Source organism: Protopterus annectens, chromosome 1.part1, assembly GCF_019279795.1.
Source record: "Protopterus annectens isolate FY-2018-M chromosome 1.part1, PAN1.0, whole genome shotgun sequence".
NCBI lineage: Eukaryota > Metazoa > Chordata > Ceratodontiformes > Protopteridae > Protopterus > Protopterus annectens.
Genome location: NC_056726.1, coordinates 996,984,882 through 997,004,472, shown reverse-complemented (window position 1 = coordinate 997,004,472; position 19,591 = coordinate 996,984,882). Strand labels below are relative to the sequence as shown.

Here is a 19,591-nt window from a genome sequence, read left to right as displayed (position 1 = left end):
AGTCTTGCAGGGCCTTATAGCTGGTCCTAATTCTATTTAAATTCCTCCTCCCAACCTTAGCTTTGGGAATCTACCCAAATGTAATGACTGTTACAGTGAAACATGAAGAACATAGTACAGTTGTGTACACTTACCATAAATGTAGATGTTCGAGTGTATTCACTGTTGCAGTCCTGGTTACCCTCCTTCCAGCCCCCTTTCTTCTTTTGGCTATACCTCTACTCTCACTTACTATGCTCAAAAAGCTTTTTGGTGTATTTGCTTTTTTGTTGGAGGTATATCCTTGTATTTATTGATTTTAATTGCTTCCCATTGGGGGGGGGGGGCACCTGACATCTGGGGCAAGAAAAACTGATGTAATGGTGTCTGCTGCATGGTGGTTCATTGTGTTTCACTGTTGCAGTCATTACTCTTGGGTTATCCTGCTAGCAGGCTACCCGCAGTCGGTCTGAATTCCAAAGTCCTGGTCCGGTGTCAGCTGCTGTCGCCTCTTCCCTGACGTCAGTGCGCCAGGGGTATAAAAGATTCATCCGATGCCATTTTCTCCAGTCTTTCTTGCCGCGCTGTGCCCGAAGCAAAAGCAGTTCGCAAGTGCCGGTCGGCAGACTCCTGAGATTTTCAAAATCTAATTTCAGATCCGAAGTCTTCATTAAAGCTAAGTACCCCGTTGGGGAAAATTTTTTCTTGCTCCAGACCGATGTCAGAAAAAATTGTATTTCTTGTGGGAAGCAAATACCTCATAAGGATTTCCACTCTTACTGTATTCCTTGCCTAGGCCCTGACCACGACGTCGCTTGTCAGTTTTGTGCTAGATTTAACCAATGCACTATAAAGCGTCGGTACGATTTTGCCTTTCGTTACTTCAGCTGAAGATTCAATTATACTATGCCGTCAGAGCAACCGACGACCGGAATTTTTAAAAAACGCAAGGATAAAGACAAGGACAGGCATCCGAGGTCAAAAACATGACGAGGCTTCCGCTAAGCTTGTCGTCGGTTCGCCGGTTCTCAGTGAGGCGCTTTCTCAGCCCCTGACTCCCGCTACCTCAGAGCCACAGGCCGCTTCTGACTCCCACATGGAGCCGACTGGGCCTCTGGAAACTCAAGGTATTGGATCCTCTGAAACTATTCCCACAGATGGGTCTGGAGCCGCTGTGCAGGCATCGGCTTCTGAGGGTGTTTTCAGACCAACTCTGTTATATGTAAAGCCATCTTCAGCTTCCAAGCCAAAGACTAAAGCAGCTCTAAAGACAAAGAAACAAGTACAGCATTCTCCGGGACAGGCTTCTATGCCTAAAAAACAAATGCTCAAAATGGCCGAAGACCTTATTACTTTGATCAGGGGTTCCCATCCCCCTCCTGATAAAGAGGCTTAGGCAAGAGACAGAATATGAATCTTCAGATCAGGTTTCCATTTCCTCTGATTCCTCCTCTGATCAGGAATACTCTCTTTCTCCCTATGAGGATTCTGTTGCTGAAGAATCTATTCCTTCAGCTTCTCCTCCAGAAGATTTCTCCTTTGGGGAAACCCTGCATACCATGAGGGAGCACTTTCATTGGGAGAGCCAGGATTACTCAGAATCTAAAAAAAGGCTCACAGATTTTCTTTTACTTCCTCAGCACAGGCCCCTTGTTATTCCCCCTGTTCTGGACATTGTAGATGATGTTTTTTCAGAGTCCGGGCTGTCTCCAGACTCTCTACCCCCTGCACCGGTTAAGCCAGACAGATACTACAGGGTCCCAGATTCCCATAAATTTCTTTATAAAAAACCCTGCTGCTGACCCAGAAACCATATCACAGGGTCCTTAAGGGAATCAAAGCTTCCACTGCTAAAAACCCTGTCTCCTCTGATATGGATTCGAGGACACTGGACAGATGGGGGGAAAAAAGTTTACACTTCTGCTACTTTGGTAGTAAGGGCCTTAAATTGTCAATTTCATATGCTTAAATATCAGCAATACCTAATGTCACTACTAAAACAGAAAATGTTGACTAACTCTGAATGCCCTGAAAACAAGGAAATGCAGGATTTATTGCATGCAGCTGAAGAAGTGGGAAAACATACTTTGCAATGTGGTTTTGATTCTTTGGAGGCCTCTTGTAGGGCCGCTGTAATGGGTTCTGTGATTAGGAGGCATGCTTGTTTAAAAGAACAGAATCTGCCTGATCATGTTAAAACAAAATTATTAGATGCTCAATTACAGCATGATACTTTGTTTGGTGTTAAGGCAGAAGAGGTGTTGAAGAAAATGGAGGATAAAGCGAAATCTATGTAGACAGTTAAGGATTTTTTACAGGTACAGCCACCTAGATTTAGCAGAAACTGGTCTTCAAAAAATTGGTCCTTTCCAGTGTCAGGCCACAAAGAGGCAGGTACAGATGCCCTAGCGGCAGATCCCAGCCCCAAGGCTCATACAGGCCTAAGCAATGGGGTGCTTCTACCTCCAAAAGCGGAGAAGACAAATCTCAACCTTACAGGAAACAGTCCCAATGACTTTCCTCTACCAGTACCAAGCACTTACCTTTTACAAGCACTCTTAGGGGGGAAACTGGCACTTTCTTCACAAAGCTGGCACATGATCACCCAGGACAAATGGTTCTTGAATATAGTGTCTCAGGGCTACAGGTTCCACTTTCACACCCTGCCAAAGCAAGAGGCATGCCAGACCTGCCACACAATCAATGGGCAGAGGCACAGAAACAAGTTTCATCCCTCATGGACATGGGGGCCATTCAGCGAGTACCACTACAGGAGCAGGGACAAGGATTTTACTCACTACTTTTCCTGGTACCAGAAAGGACAAAGCCTGGAGACCAGTACTGGACCTGTCTATTCTAAACACTTTTCTGGACTTTCCAAAATTCAAAATGTTGACTCTGCAGCAGCTTCTGCCCATGCTGGGCAAGAAGGCTTGGCTTGTAACTTTGGACCTAAAAGAGGCATACCTGCATGTCCCAGTCAGACAATCTCGCAGGAGATAACCTCAGATTCATAGCTGGATCAATGCACTACCAATTCTCTGCACTGCCCTTTGGCTTATTTACTGCGCCCAGGGTCTTCACAAAATGCCTGGCACCAGTAATTGCTTTCTGCAGACAAAGAGGAATTCAAATATATCCCTACTTTGACTGCCTCATTCAAGCAGAGAACAAGGACATTTTACTAAAACATCTGGCGTTTGTAAAAAGATTACTAGTTTGCCTAGGGTACACAGTAAACGAAAATAAATCAAAACTAGTACCCTCTCAAGAGATAATATTCCTGGGTGCAAGCTTAAATACAACTGCCCAGATGGCTTATCTCACACCAGACAAACAAAGGCAACTGAATTCTTACTTCTAAATGTTGGCAACAAAAACCCAGTTATCTGCAAGAAAAATTCTGCAGGCTTTGGGCTTCATGGCATCCTGCATTCTGTTAATTCCATATGCAAGACTGCATATGAGGAAACTACAATTGTATCTAAAAAGTGTTTGGACTCAACATTGCCAGAGTCTGGAAATATCAATTACACTCATTCCCTGCCTGCAACAGGAGTTTCTATGGTGGGCTCAGGCCTGTCACCACAACAAGGGACAGTCTTTCACTTTACCCACTGCCAGGCAGACAATAACAACAGATGCCAAATCCAGAAAAAGAAGTGAATTCCGCTAAAGAACACTCAGCAGAACAAAAATCAATGTAAATATTGGAAGAGCGTTGCACTACAGGTATTAGTATTTCATCTGACAATGGCAGCGTTTCCATATGGAAGCCTGCCTACATCATCAGGTTATTCCTAGAGGTCTCAGGGTTAGATGTATGCCCAGTTATGGAAACACCTACCCTGAGCTTTTGGCTAAATGGCAAGCAATTAATATACAGACAAGTTTCAGTTATATGAAACTGCTGGTTGACTTCTTCAAGCCTCAAGAAGAAGAAATGAACACCTTGATAGAAGAGAAACAAAAAGAACTTGAAAGTATGAATTTGTCTGATAATAACTTCATGAAATTGGAGAATTTGCAGGATAAGTTGACAGCATATGAAGTTAAGCTAAAAGGCATTAAAAGTCAGAAATTGAGAGACTTTAATGATATACAGAAAGGCCATTTATTTGAATGGCCTAAAGTCAGAAACTTCAATGAGCATCCATGGAAAGAAGATAGAAATCCTGAGCAGAGAGAGGTACAACTCTGCACACCAATAATAATAACCATAGATCTCGAGATCTTTTGGTTAGTGCACAAGTCAATCACATTGACAAACAAGAGCCTATAGTCAGAACAGTCCCAAATGGGAGTATTGTCACCAATGAAAATGCTTGTGTTATCGAACAAGAACATGACTCAGATGCAATTATTAATGTCAATAATACCAGTCCTTTTAATAGCACTGTCATCAATGGTCAAACACTAGGAACAATACCTAAGAGAGGAGCACATGTTACCATCACAGAGCAGCTCCCTTTTTTAATGATGAACAAAGTCTCTCGAACAGGGAGATCTGTAAGCAGAGAAAGAAAGAAAAGGAAAGTAACTCAATAAATTCTTTAGTGGTTAATATTTCGAACATTCAGCTCACTCACTCTCAGATGGATCTATTAGAGAAAGGTCTCAGCTTTATTCCTGCAACCAAATCTACACATGATGAATTTGCACTGGACCTTAGAATATTTGGAAGGAATCTTACTTTGAAGTATATTTTTGGGGATGGAAATGATAAATGTCCCATTAAAAGTAATATTATGCTCAAGAAACTGAGCACATTTGTTCCCCTCAACCACCCAGCCGTGGATTCTTTTATTCATGCCTGTGAAGAGGAGTTAATGAGAACAAGAACGTCTCAAAAAGGGAAACCGTTTTTCAATCTAACCAAAGAAGAAAATCAGGCACTTAAAAAACTTAAAGAAAGGAATGATATTGTGGTTAAACCTGCTGACAAAGGAGGAGCCATTGTGGTAATGGATGCAATGATGTATGTCCAATGGATGAAAGAATTACTAAGTAATCGAAAGACCTATTCCTTGATTAGTAAGAATGAATTAAATATTATGAAACGGAAGATCCAGCAGGTTCTTTGACATGCTATTGCAAAGAGAGATTGAGTATTTGCATGATTTCTTCATCACTGAGCACCCCACCGTACCAACTATCAGTGGATTACCAAAAATTCATAAAGATCTTAAATGCCCACCTTTGACCAATTGTGACTGGTAGAGGATGGTTGACGGAATTGTATTTCTATGTTTATTGAACAAGAACTAAAAAAGATGCTACCTAGGGCCTCCACTGTGATTAAATATACAGCTGAGTTTCTACACCATCTGTATATAGCTCTAGAACATCATGTTGATCTTGAGTCTGCTATTGGTAACCCTAGACGTGAATAGTTTATTCACTTCCATACCAAATAATTATGGCATTGAAGCAGTAAAAGAATTTCTAACTGAAGAGAAGGTAGAATCGTGTTTGATTATGCAATCTTTTGGAAATAGTGTTGGAGTACAATGTGTTTACCTATGACAACAGCTACTATTGGCAGAGATGGGGGGTTGCCGTGGGCACGCCCTGTGCCAATAGTTATGCAAACTTGGTTTTAGCCAACTGGGAGAGAGCTTGGTCCAAGGATGCTAATAACATTTGGAATGATCAGATAATTCTGTACAATCGGTTTGTGGATGACACCTTCATTGTATGGAAGGGCAAAGAAGAAGATTTAAAGAAGCTTTAACAACTTCCTGTCACAGACCACTACTTTTCTGAAATTTGATGTAAAAACATCTAGAGAGATGATTGACTTTCTGGATGTGAGATTATCTCTTGATCCGGGGAATGGAATAGACACTTGCCTCTATAGGAAAGATGTGTGGCAAAACCACATGCTCCATTTTTCCAGTATGCATCTTAGGCATATTTTCAAGTAACATTGTTGAAAATCAAATTGCAAGGATTTCAAAGCTATGTACAAAAGAGGCAACCTTTCTCCAGGAAGAAGAGGCTTATTAATTTCAGCCAACGAGGATATGGAAAGAGAAGTTTAGAACTAAACAAGAACAGAATTAATGACATACGTAAAGGAAAAGGCAAACCTTTTTATTCCTGTAAGGTCAGAGAAGGTGAAAGTACACCATCCCTAGCTATACCTAAAAGATCATCTAACTTAAGGGTCAATTTGACTTGCACTATGGACCATGATAATGTATGCCAGGTGATCAGAAAGTTCTGGCCGATTCTAACTTCGGATAAAAAGTTAAGAGATTGTTGGAGATAACCCAAGTTTCCTTTTCAAAAATAAAAAGAATCTCGAAAGGATTTTATGCTCAAATGATGGGATATGTAACAACTACGTACATAATAATTCATCAGGAACAAAGAAATGTGGCTTCTGCAAGGTCTGCAATGTAATCAATTGTAGCAACACATTTAAGCATCCGGTTACTAAACAGACATTTGTTTTTCATGGATTAGCTAATTGCCTAACCAGAAATATTGTTTACAGAGCTACCACACTTCCTGCACAGCATTTTATGTTGGAAAAACTAATATGAAGCTAAAGGAAAGAATTATCAAACATCAATCTGATATACGTAACAGAAAGAAAACATTCTCTTTTTCTTCATTTACGTGAGCATGAGGGACATAACTTTGTTTTCATGGTCATTTCAAAGATACATTTTACTTCCAGAGAAGGAGACCTGACCAATCTGACAGAGAGAGGAAGCCAAATGGATAATTAGGGCAGATAACCCCCCTGGCCTTAATGGCTGTGTTCCCTTAAAACCTTTTCTTAAAAATAGACTAGCAATGAGCTATGCTCACTTATGACATGTTTTTATTGACAGAAACCTTAGGTATACTGACTTGGGCTCTGATGTCCCAAAGAAACTGTTGAAATAAAAAGAAGCGCCCTAAATGACCATCTTTTTTGTTTTCACCTTTTTCTCTCAAATCTTGGCTTTTATGCAGAGTTTGTTCTTTTAACCAGAACCTACTGAAAAGATTTTACTAATATTCCTTATGAAAATATGTCTGAGTCTGTCTTAGAAACGTCAAACTGTCATGTTGTTTTAAACAAAGAGTTTTAACTTCAAGCTATGGAGGTGTGTACCAATGGACTAACTTGATTGGTTAACATTCATCATTCACTGATGTATTTCATTGGATGATACCAACTTTTAAACACTGAACCCAGCTTACCTACTTGGATCTGAAGAAGGCTTGAAAAAGCTGAAAGCGCTTGTCCATTGTTTACATCAGAAGGGTTCTTCACTTTTATGTTCGTTTTTTTCTGTTTTTATGACATTCACATGTTTTAAAGCTGTGGAATTACGCCACCACTTGACTTTTACAACAGCAAAGCTCTATATTTCATATATTGTGGATTCAACATGGTAAAAGCCTGTTATTGAAGCTATTGTTTTGAAGCTGTCTGTCTACCATTTTGGTTATTTAGCAAGTTTTGAATACTCAGATGAAATGCTAATACCTGTGGTGCAACGCTCTTCCAGTATTTACAATAACAGATGCGTCAGAATGTGCCTGGGGGGCCCACATGGCAGGAAAATGTATTCAGGGCACATGGCCCACAAGCCAAATGCATCTTCATATCAATCTAAAAGAAATGCTGGCTGTACAAAATGCTCTGACCGCTTTCAAGGATCTCCTTCATCCAGGACAACTGCTAATAAAGACGGACAATACTACAGTCATGTGGTACATAAACAAGCAGGGAGGCATGCATTCCTACCCCCTTTACAGACAAGCCATGATTTTGTGGAACACAGCACTGACTTATCAAGTACACCTGCAAGCTCAATTCCTGCCAGGAAAGACAAATACTCTGGCAGACGAACTAAGCAGAAACCTCATGGATCCTCATGAGTGGGAACTAGATCTACAAATCTTCAGCATGATAACAAGGAAATGGGGATGCCCAGACATAGATCTGTTTGCCTCCTCTCACAACTGCCAACTACAGAGATTCTGCACAAGGACTTATCACAAACAAGCATGGAAAGTGGACGCCCTATCATTCAGCTGGAAAACCCTTACAGTATATGCTTTTCCTCCACTGCCTCTCCTCACCAAGGTACTCCTAAAGGTCAGACAAGAGAAGCCAAAAATGATACTGATTGCCCCAGACTGGCCACGCCAGCACTGGTACCCAATCCTAAAGAGCTTGTCTCAAGGCCCAGCCTTGACATTACCTCAAATTCCCCATTTGCTGACCCAACAAAACAATCAGATCCTGCACAGCCAACTCAGAACCCTAAATCTGACTGCATGGCTGATAATGTTAACCATTCAGAACACACCTGTCTCTAAAGCAGTTATGGATGTTATTTTGGAGGCCAGGAGGCCCAGCACCAGAAAATCTTATGCAGAAAAATGGAAGAGATTCTGTGCTTGGAACCAGGCACAAGGAATAGACACGCTTGTACCAAATATTCCTCAGATTTTACAATACCTAACTGAGATGCTGGACAAAGGCCTATCCTTCTCATCAATTAAGATCCATGCCTCTGCCATTTCAGCTCATTACAATATGGACCCACCTATTTTTTCACATCCAATGCTAGGGCAGTACCTCAGAGGGGACAAAAACTTAAGACCTCCAAGGAGAGCTCCAGTACCTGCACGGGACCTCAATTTTGTCTTGGAAAAGCTCACACTGCCTCCTTTTGAGCCAGCCAATACAGCTGAGATAAAATACTTATGGAAAACAGCTTTGCTCCTAGCTATAACCTCAGCAAGAAGAGTCTGAGTTACAGGCACTAATGGCTGTGGAACCTTTTATTATTTTCCATCCGGACAGGGTTTCTCTAAGGACAAACCCAACATTTATGCCTAAGGTAGTGTCCAGTGTGGCTCTTAACCAAACCATTCATTTGCCTACCTTTTATCCAAACCCACAGAATAAGGGGGAGAGACTTCTGCATTCTTTGGACATACACATACAGCTACTCTTCTACTTGGACAAAACTAAAGCTTTCAGAAAGACTGAGCAACTCTTAGTGGCATATGCTGCAGGATCGCAAGGAAAAGCTATTTCAAAGCAGACTATTTCAAAATGGATAGGCCACTGCATTCTTTTCTGCTATTCACAACATGGCAAATCAGTGCCTAAGGGCATTAGGCCACATTCAACCAGAGCAGCAGCCACTTCAGCAGCCTTCCTCAGAGGAGTACCAACTAAGGACATTTTGGAGGCTGCAACTTGGACTTCAGTGCACACTTTTACAAAGCACTACCACTTACTTCTTTACTCTAAATCCAGAGCAGGCTTTGCCACTGCAGTTCTGCAGAGCCTCATAGCCACTCCTAATTCTATTTAGGCCCAGCCATCCAACCTCAGCTTTTGGATTCAACCCAAGTGTAATGACTGCAACAGTGAAACACGATGAACGTAGTACAGTTGTGTACCTACCATAAATGTAGATGTTCGAGTGTATTCACTGTTGCAGTCCAGGTTACCACCCCCCTTTCATTGCTGGGACTTATCTGTACTTCTCTATTCTATACAACCTATGTGGTGTATTTGCTTGTAGATGAAGGTAATGTTTATGGTAGTGCATGCTTTTTTATGAGCAGAAGTTTTAGCCTACCCTTTGGGGGGGGGGGGGGCACCTGACATCTGGGGCAAGAAAAACTGAAGAAAATGGCGTCGGCTGCAACTTTTATACCCCTGGCGCACTGATGTTAGGGAAGAGGCGACAGCAACCGATGCCGGACCAGGACTTTGGAATTCAGGCCGACTGCGAGTAGCCTGCCAGCAGGATAACCCAAGTGTAATGACTGCAACAGTGAATACACTCGAACGTCTACATTTATGGTAGGTACACAACTGTACTTTATCCATTCTTGTGCCTTTGGAAAATTCTTCTGCAGAAGTTTACAAAGGAGATTCCCTGACTCAGCCTGAAAGATTGTCAGAGCTTGACCTTTCTTCTCCAAATTCATAACACATCCTTAAATTTCCACATATTTTTTCCAACTTTCATATGGAATTTTCTTCAAAAAAAGTGGGAGCATTGTGTAATTAGCATTCTCTTCTGCTAGGTTTTACACACATGGACAGTAGGACATAATACAGCACAAAATCACTTAGGAAGTGCTTTGCTTCAGGACTTTTTCAGTAAATTAGACTGTAAAACTCAGCCAGTCTAGCCTGGAAAAGAATATTAGGCAAAATCTTTCCCTTTCACCTTCATCTGTCTATCAGTTCACAATCCATAGAGCCCTTCGCTCTTAGAGATAAGGAACTACATAGCTAAAAAGTAACTTATCTGAGAAGTAATAATAGTAAAAAGTAAAATTGCAGGCTGTGCTTTTTTGGTACATTAGCTGAGACTGAGCAGCACGAGAGTGAAATGCTCCATCGTTGCACAGTGCATATTCTGTGTACCAGCGCAGCACAAGGGTGAAATGCTCCATCGTTGCACAGTGCATATTATTCTGTGTACCAGCACAGCACAATGATGAAATTTTCCATCGTTGCACAGTGCATATTATTCTGTGTACCAGCACAGCACAAGGGTGAAATTTTCCATCGTAGCACAGTGTGTATTATTCTGTGTACCAGCGCAGCACAAGGGTGAAATGCTCCATCATTGCACAGTGCATATTATTCTATGTACCAATGCAGCACAAGGGTGAAGTGCTCCATTGTAGCACAGTGTGCATTATTTCTGTGTACCAGCACAGCACAAGGGTGAAATGCTCCATCGTTGCACAGTGCAAATTATTCTGTGTACCAGCACAGCACAAGGGTGAAATGCTCCATCGTTGCACAGTGTGTATTATTCTGTGTATACCAGTGCAGCACAAGGGTGAAATGCTCCATCGTTGCACAGTGTGTATTATTCTGTGTACCAGCCTAGCACAAGGGTGAAATGCTCCATCATTGTACAGTGCATATTATTGTGTACCAGCTCAGCACAAGAATGAAATGCCCCATCGTTGCACAGTGCGTATTATTCTGTGTACCAGCGCAGCACGAGGGTGAAATGCTCCATCGTAGCACAGTGGATATTATTCTGTGTACCAGTGCAGCACAAGGGTGAAATGCTCCATCGTTGTACAGTGCGTATTATTCTGTGTACCAGTGCAGCACAAGGGTGAAATGCTCCATCGTTGTACAGTGCGTATTATTCTGTGTACCAGTGCAGCACAAGGGTGAAATGCTCCATCGTTGCACAGAGCGTATTATTCTGTGTACCAGCCAGAAGTGCGCAAAAGGAAAGAAAATTTAGAACTGCAAGGAGGAGGTGGTATAAAAAAAGGAAATCACAATGCTTAATTACTGCAAAATGCCTCTTTGCTGATTAGCTGGTGTGCTGAGTAAATATCTATTTTTGCATTTTGTAACCTGTTTTTCCCTTGTAGTTTGAGTGTTGAAGTTAAGTTTGGCACACTTTGTGGTACCTGGGAGTGATTTTGTATGATTCATAGGTTCATATCTGTTTACTAGGTTAACGACCACAAGGGCCTTTTTAAGCCTAGCCATGCATCCCAAAATCTCTGACAAATTCTAATACCCTTGATGGTATTACCATGGGCCTGGGAGATGAACCATTTACAGGTTGCCTGTTTGCATCAGAGACATAGGTACCAAACCAGCATTGAATTTCTGGTTTCCCATCCAGTTGTCCAAGTTGCACTTGAATTGGATTAGGAAGGAACTCTGTTTCACATGGATGGGGAGCCTGTTCCACAGATGGAGTAGTGTCTGGGATATATACCTGTCTCTCCAGCAGGTCCTATTTATATCACAGGCAAGGTTTAGGTCTTTAGAATGAGTACTTCTGGTACTGTTTGCTTTGTGGATATGCAGGAGGTCCATCAGAATGGGGTCTGATAATGCCCTGTATGCCAGGCATAGATCTCCCCTCAAAAGCCTGTGGCAGACAGAATACAGGGATAGGGCCTTGAGGTGGTCTGCATAGGACATGTTACTTACACCCTGTATTTTTTTAGTGAGGAACCTCTGTGGACATTCCAGTTGTTGGCTATGCCTGGTTAGGTACATACCAAAGGGGGTGTTGTACTCAATAATAGGTCTGATGAATGCCGAATACAGTGGAACAAGGACTTCCTCAGACTTGGATGCCATACCTTTGTGTATAAGTTGCGCGGCATAGAATGATTTCCTCACCACTGTAGACATGTGATGATCAAAGGCTAGATTACTATCTATGTGTGTCCCTAAGTCCCTGATTACTGGGTTAACTCTAAGGTGCGTGTTGTCAATATGATAGTTACCAGGGATGGATGACTTCTCAAAGGATACTGTTGTGCATTTTTTAGCATTTAGTTTTAGTCTGACTCTGACACCAGTTGTTTGTCTGTGTTAGCCCTTCCTGGAGAACATTTGTGTCAGTGTGAGATTCAATGACCGCTCCTAATTTGCTATCAACTGCCAGAGACCGCCGACATTGGCCTTGACTTCTGAGAAATAAATACCAAAAAGGAGTGGTAAAAGTACTGATCCCTGAGGGACTCCACTTGTAACTGGACTGTTTGTAGAGGTGAACTCCCCAGTGCTAACTTCCTGGGTCCTGTCTATGAGCCAGGTGGCTATCCACCGGGTGACATACGGGTTTGCACTTAACCTCTTGAGTTTGTCAACGATGCCTGAGTGGGGTATTGTTTCAAATGCCTTGGCCAGGTCAAGGTTGACAGTGTGAATGATTTTGCCCTAATCCATTGCTTTGCTGACCTTCTCAGAGGTTCACCAGGTTGAGTAGGCATGATCTGCCCTTGACGTAACCAAACTGAGTTGGGTCCAGTGTCTGCAGGTTTACTATATCTCTTGAACATCTCCATGCTAATTCTTTCCATGGCATTACATACAAGACTAGTGAAACTTATGGGTCTGTAGTTTCCAAGATCTGTAGATGGCCCACCTTTGTGCAGAGGGATGACTGTTGCCTTTCTCCATTCATGAGGCATGAAGGCTGTTTAGGGAGGCTACAGTTAAATAGTAATTCCAGAGGCCCTGATAGGTCATGTTTCATGCTATTTAGAAAGCATCCTGGGATATTGTCTAGGCCAGTTGATGCAGTGTTCTTGGTGTTAGGGAGAGTATTAAGGACCTGTTCCCTAGTGATAGTAGGGGAGTTATATTTGATGATGTTTCCTGAGCGAAGGTTGAGGGGGAGAGAGTTAGAGCTGAATTTATCAGCCATGAGGTTTGCTACATCTTCTGGCTCAGTATAGGTGGCTCCATTTACAATGAGCTTTGCACACAATTGTTTATTGCCTTTGAGGTTGCAGACATAGCTAAAGAATGCTTTGTGGTTGTCCTTGGCCTGGGAGGCCAAACTTCCCTCAAGTTTGTCTTTGGTAGACTTTGTCCTCTGAGTTGTTTGTTTAGTTTAATGAGTGTTTTAATTCTGCTGGGTGCTGCACCTCCTAATTTTTGCCATGATTTTCTTCCTCCTGTTATACATCCATTTGATTTGCGAGTCCACCAGGGTGGCTTGTGTTTTGTTTAGTTCTGTACTTTTTCCTGGTGGGTTCCACTGTCTCTATGCAGCTATTAACATGCTTGTACAGGGTTTCTTTGAACAGTTCTGCATAGGCAGAAGTGTTCTCAGGGTTTATAGGGGCTTGAAATTGTGCCAGGTTCTCACTTAATAGCAGGAGGTTAGCCTTAGAATAGTTGTTGAATATTCCTAGTTTAGCTGAGTGTCCTACTTCAAAGGAGACCATTTTGTGGTCTGACCTTACAAGGGGAAGGCATTTACAGTAGGGGGTATGCAGCACTCTCCCATATTAGTGAGGACCAGATCCAGTATGGCTGCACCCCGATTGCTGTGTTGACTTTCTGGTCCAAGGGGTTTGTGCTTACAAAATCCAGGAATCTCTATGCATGTACATTTGATGTCGTATAGAATTCCCAGTTAATAGCGGGGCAATTAAAGTCACCCTTGAATATGGTATTGGGTTGGATGTTTAGTGTTTCTAGTAAGTTTAAATACGTGGCATGGGTTTCCTGGTTCATAGAGGGGGACTTATAGCTTGCAAGGAAGTGTTATTGGATTTTACCTATGGTGATTTGAACATGGAGCAGCTCAAGTGCATTGTACTGTTTAACCAGCCTTGAAGTATATTTATTTTTGATATAAATAGACACCTCCACCTTTAGTCCCCTGCCTGTGAAGTAGCTGGTCTAAATGTGTGGAAGGCATTATAACCCTGCACTGCTGTTGTGCTGTCTGCGGCTTTAAACCACGTCTCTGAGACCACACTAACATCAGCATTCTCTAAGGTAAAGAGAGCTTCCAGAGAGTGGAATGCCATCCCACCCAAATAGTTATAATGGACTGGCCCAGATGTATGATGGGAGGATACATTCCTATGCAACTTTGTCCATTTAACAAGATTTACTTCCACTCTTTCTTGTATTACACGTGCATTGTCCAGTGACCTGCCCACGATTTGTTTGTTTGGCATCATGTTCTATTTGTATTTCTACAAATCTTTGTTGTGCGCCTGCTCTGTCCTGTTAAGCTATGAAAAGAATGATTTAATTGGTTTACTGATCTTGTCTCTCTACAGATCGAGGAAGATGCTTACCAGGAAGATTTGGGGTTCAGCTTGGGACACTTGGGAAAGTCGGGAAGTGGAAGAGTACGGCAAGCACAGGTTAATGAAGCAACAAAGGCCAGGATCTCCAAATCATTACAGGTACGTTAGAGGCAGTGTGAGTGATTACTGCACAGTGGGAATTTCTCGTCAGTGTGCTGTCTAGCCATTTTCATGTTAACTTAAGTGGATATTAATAGCTTGATGCTTTTGCAGAGATAAAAGGCATATCTGTTGCATGAGCTTCCCCTACCGCTCCTTGTATGCAAAGTCAAGGAGATAGCAAGTAGGAGAGTTCAACATCCTTTGCTGAACTCTCTAGTCACTGTTTTCACATAAGAAACAGTGCCAGTGTTTCCAAATGTCTGCTGACAGTGCTTTCATTGTTTTAACAATTTTTTTCTTTTTTCCACAGTTATGTGACTGTGAAGTTGGATTATTTCAGGGGGGTGTGGAGGGGACAAAATTTCCCCACACATGGTTGCAGGGGGGCTTATTCTTCATGCAAAAAAGTTTTTTTTTTTTTTTTTTTTTTATTAATTGTCTCACCAAGCTGAAATTCAGTTGTTTTCATTCAGATGTATAGAATGTTGTGACTCTATAAAAGGTAGTTGAAACCATACCATGCTTAGCAAAAAGTACAGTGTACCTACCTGGTTAAAAAGTACAGTGTACCTACCTGATTAAAAAGTACAGTGTGCCTACCGGGTTAAAAAGTACAGTGTGCCTACCGGGTTAAAAAGTACAGTGTGCCTACCTGGTTAACAAGATGCACATCAGTAATATAGATTTTTAATATATGTTGGGTCTGCAGCTGCACATGTGAGGGAAAAACGCAAAACTTGCGACTTCTACCTGGGAGAGAAATTGATTGCTTAAGTTATTTTTAATATCTGTATCACTGTGTTTAGAGTGTTTGGTTAGATGCGAAATTTTAACTTTGATAGCGAAGACCCTTATAGGCATTTGTCATTTCTGTTGCCCGTGTACTTAAAATTTTAATTATTTTATTGCTGCCCACTTGGTGCTGTGGGCATCGGCTCTAGGTGATGGTGTGAAACTGAGGAAGAAAAGTGGGGATGGATGCCAGCATCTTTAAATTTGATTCTGGAGCAGCTTCGCCTGATGCTTAGTACACAAAGTGAACCCACAGGCTGAGATCTTTGATAATTAACCAGACTGAAAAAAACATGTCCTTACTGTGATTGTTGCTTGATCAAAAGGGCAGTTTGCTGTCATTGTAAGTGCCTAGATCTCTAAGAACAGTATCAGTCTTAAATGGGACTCCATTTATGTGATTATTAGTGGGAAAGACTTGTTTCTAAATGTGGCCGTATTCCATTATTTATTTACTTTTTGCATCAAGTATAATCACATGACTGGAACATCAGGTACTTAAGTCTGCCTAGCCTTTCTTATTAAAGGTTATTCCTCAAGATCCAAGGAGGTATTAGAACCCCAATATTTCTTCCTTGTTATGTTGATAATCAAGTATAATACCCTTGGTGTGGATTTCACCAAACATGTATTCCATCTTAAGAGATTCATAGGTGTTCACAAGGCTAACAGCCACAAGGGCCTTTTTAAGCCTAGCAATGCATCCCAAATCTCTGACAAGTTCTTGTACCCTTGATAAGTGTAAGCAGGGGCTTGATAGAGGAACCATTTACAGGCTGTCTTTATCCATTAGAGACATAGGTGCCAAACCAGGGATGAATTTTCTGTTCCTCATCCATTTGTCCAAGTTGCACTTGCGTAGGGAGGAACTCTGCTTCACATGGGTGGGGAGCCTGTTCCAGAGAAGGGGTAGTCTCTGGAATACATACCAGCCTTGCAAGCAGATCCTGTTTATATCACAGGCAAGATTTACGTCTGAAACTGGTAATTCTGGTGCTTTTTGTTTTGCAGATATGGAGGAGGTCCATCAAAGTGGAGTCTGACAATGCCTTACATGTCGGGCATAGATCTCCTCTCAACAGAATACAGGTATAGGGCTTTGAGGCAGTCTACATAGAACATGTTACTTAATCCCTGTAGTCTTTTAGTAAGGAATCTCTGTGGATATTCCAGTTGTTTGATATGTCTGGTTAGGTACATACCAAAGGGGGCATTTTACTCATTGCTACATCTGAGCCATACCTTTGTTTATAAGTTGTACAACACAGAATGATTTCCTTACTACTGTAGAAACATGATAGTCAAAGGCTAAATTAATGTCTGTGTCCCCAAGTCCCAGACTACTGGGTCAACTCTTAGGAGTGTGTTGCCAATATGATAGTTACCAGGGGTGGATTACTCCACCAAGGATGCTATTGTGCATTTCCTGGCATTTAATTTTAGTCCATGGCTCTGACACTAGTTATTTATGTCAGCCGTTTCTGAAGAATATTTGTGTTGGTGGGGGGTTCATTGACTGCTCCTAATTTGTTATCATCTGCGAATTTAGTCAGCCAGAGGCCATTGACATTGGCCCTGACTTCAGAGAAACAAATGCCAAAAAGAAGTGATCCCAGGACCGATCCCTGAGGGACTCTGTTACTGGCCTCTTTGTAGAGGTGGACTCCCCCAATTCTAACTTCCTGAGCCTTCTCTGTGAGCCATAAGGGTTTGTACCTAACCTCATCAGTTTTTCAACAATGCTCTAGTGGGGTATTCTGTCAAATGCCTTGGCCAGCTCAAGGTAGGTAGTTTGAACTGTTTTGCCCTCATCCATTGTTTTAGTGACCTTCTCAAAGAACTCCACCAGACTGAGTAGGCATAGCCTGCCCTTGACGAAACAAAATTGGGTTGGGTCCAGTGTCCAGAGGTTTCCTGTGTTATTGTTGATTATTACAATGATTACTCTTTCCATGGCTTTGTATATGAGACTAGTGAGACTTATGGGTCTGTAGTTTCTAGGGTCTGTAGATGGCCCACATTTCTGCAGATGGATGACTGTTGCTGTTCTCCATTCATGAGGCACAAAGCCTGTTTGAAGGCCACAGTTAAGTAATTCCATAAGGTCTGGTAGGTCATGTTTCTTGCTATTGAGAGGCATCATGGGATATTGTCTGGGCCCACTGATGCAGTGTTTTTTTATCTTGAAGGTAGCATTAAGTACCTCTTCCCTACTGGTAGCAGGGGAGTTATATTTGATGGTATTTCCTGAGGGAAGGTTGAGGGGGAGAGAAGGGTAGAGTTGGAGCTAAATTTGTTGGCCAGTAGGTTTGGTACATCTTCTGGCTCAGTATAGGTGGCTCCATTAACGGTGAGCTCTGCACAAAACTATGTCTTGCATTAAGGTTGTGGACATAGCTAAAGAATGGCTTGTGGTTGTCCTTGACCTGGGAGGTCAAATTTACCTCCAGTTTTGCTTTGGTAGACTTTTTGTCCTCAGAGTTGTTTTGTTTAGTTTGAGTGCTTTTATCCTGCTGGGTGCTGCACCTCCCACTGTTTGCCATAATTGTCTTCCTTCTGTTATACGGCCTATTGATTTTCTGATTCCACCACAGTGGCTTGTTTTTTGAGTTAGTTCTGTACTTCTTCCTGATAGGTACAGCTGTCCTTTTTACAGCTATTGACATGCTTTTATAGGGTTTACATGAACATTTCTGCATAGGCAGCAGTGTTCTCAGTGTTTATGGGGGCTTGACATTTTGACAGTTTATCACTTAGTAGAAGGAAGTAAACCTTAGAGTAATTCCTGAATATTCCAGGATTAGCTCTGGGTCCAGGTATTATTTTTACTTCAATGGAAACCATTTTGTGGTCTAACCTTCCCAGGGAAGATATTACACTAGGGGGATATGCAGCACTCTCCCATATTAGTGAGGACTAGATCTAGTATGGTTGTACCCCTGGTTGGTGTATTGACAGTCTGGTCCAGGGTGTTTGTGTTTACAAAATTCATGAATCTCTGTGCCTGTATGCTTGGTATCATATAGGATTCCCATTTAATAATGGGGTAATTAAAATCACCCGTGAATATGTTATTGGGATGGATGGTGAGCATTTCCAATATGTTTACATACACGGTATGGGTTTCCTGTGTCATATAGGGGGACATAAAGCTTGCAAGGAAGTGGTATTGGATTTTGCCTATGGTGATTTGAACATGGAGAAGCTCAAGTGCATTGTCCTGTTTGACCAGCCTTGAGGTATTTATTTTTGATGTAAATCAAGACACCTGCACTTTTAGTCCCTGTCTCTATAGTAGCTTTTCTAAATGTGTGAAAGGTATTATAACCTTGCACTGTGTGTGTGTTTTCTGTGGCTATAAACCATGTTTCGGCGACCACACAGACATCGGCATTCTATAGAGTGAAGAGAGCATCTAGGGAGTTGTTTTTTTTTTTTTTTGTTTAGGCTTCTAGCATTGAGCAGTAACACCTTTAGATTTTCTTGGTTTTGATTTGCTATGCCAGAACTACTTTCAGTTTGGCATTGCCTAAAAAGGCACTATGGGGGAAGACTGTTTTAGCTAATATTCGAAAGCCTAGAGGGAGGCGGTGTAGAGCATCCCTGGCAAAGCAGCATGGTCTGTTTACCATCTCCTTCCATGCTGACAAATGATACCAAAAACTAAGCCAGTCAGTCATTTTTTGTTCGTGTTGTGGCATTGTTCTTGGAGAAGGTAAAATGCTGCTCAATGCTAGGCTTATACCAGACTGGGATACTCATTCCGAGACTTCCATGATGTGTTTTTTCATATAGTCTAGGGAGGTGCATCTCAGGTCATTTACACCCACATGGACTATGACTATGTCATACTGGTACATGTAGTCCAGTGACCTGAGTGCATGTGTAATGTAGAAGATCCTGTCCCCTGATAAGCAACAGACTGTGACTTTTTCCTTACTTTGTCTGGTGAGAGGGACATCAGTGTGTCTCACAATGGAGTCTTCAATGACCAGAATGTTGTAGTGCATGGTGGCTTGCCTTACAGACTTAGAAGTAGAGGCTCCAAGAGATGTGTTCGTATGTCTTGATTTAGGTGTTTTGAAAGAGTGCATTCGGATTGCTGAATGTATTTGTTTAATTC

At 41.9% G+C, this 19,591-nt stretch overlaps 1 protein-coding gene across 1 annotated transcript in view; it reads left to right on the top strand.

Moving 5' to 3' along the window:
• PRPF31 (pre-mRNA processing factor 31) overlaps positions 1 to 19,591 on the top strand; it is a 518,214-nt gene that overhangs the window by 417,008 nt on the left and 81,615 nt on the right. Inside the window, exon 11 of the mRNA XM_044087556.1 lies at positions 14,545 to 14,673. Within this exon, the coding sequence (XP_043943491.1) occupies positions 14,545 to 14,673 (129 nt within the window). The remainder of the gene's footprint in view (positions 1 to 14,544; positions 14,674 to 19,591) is intronic.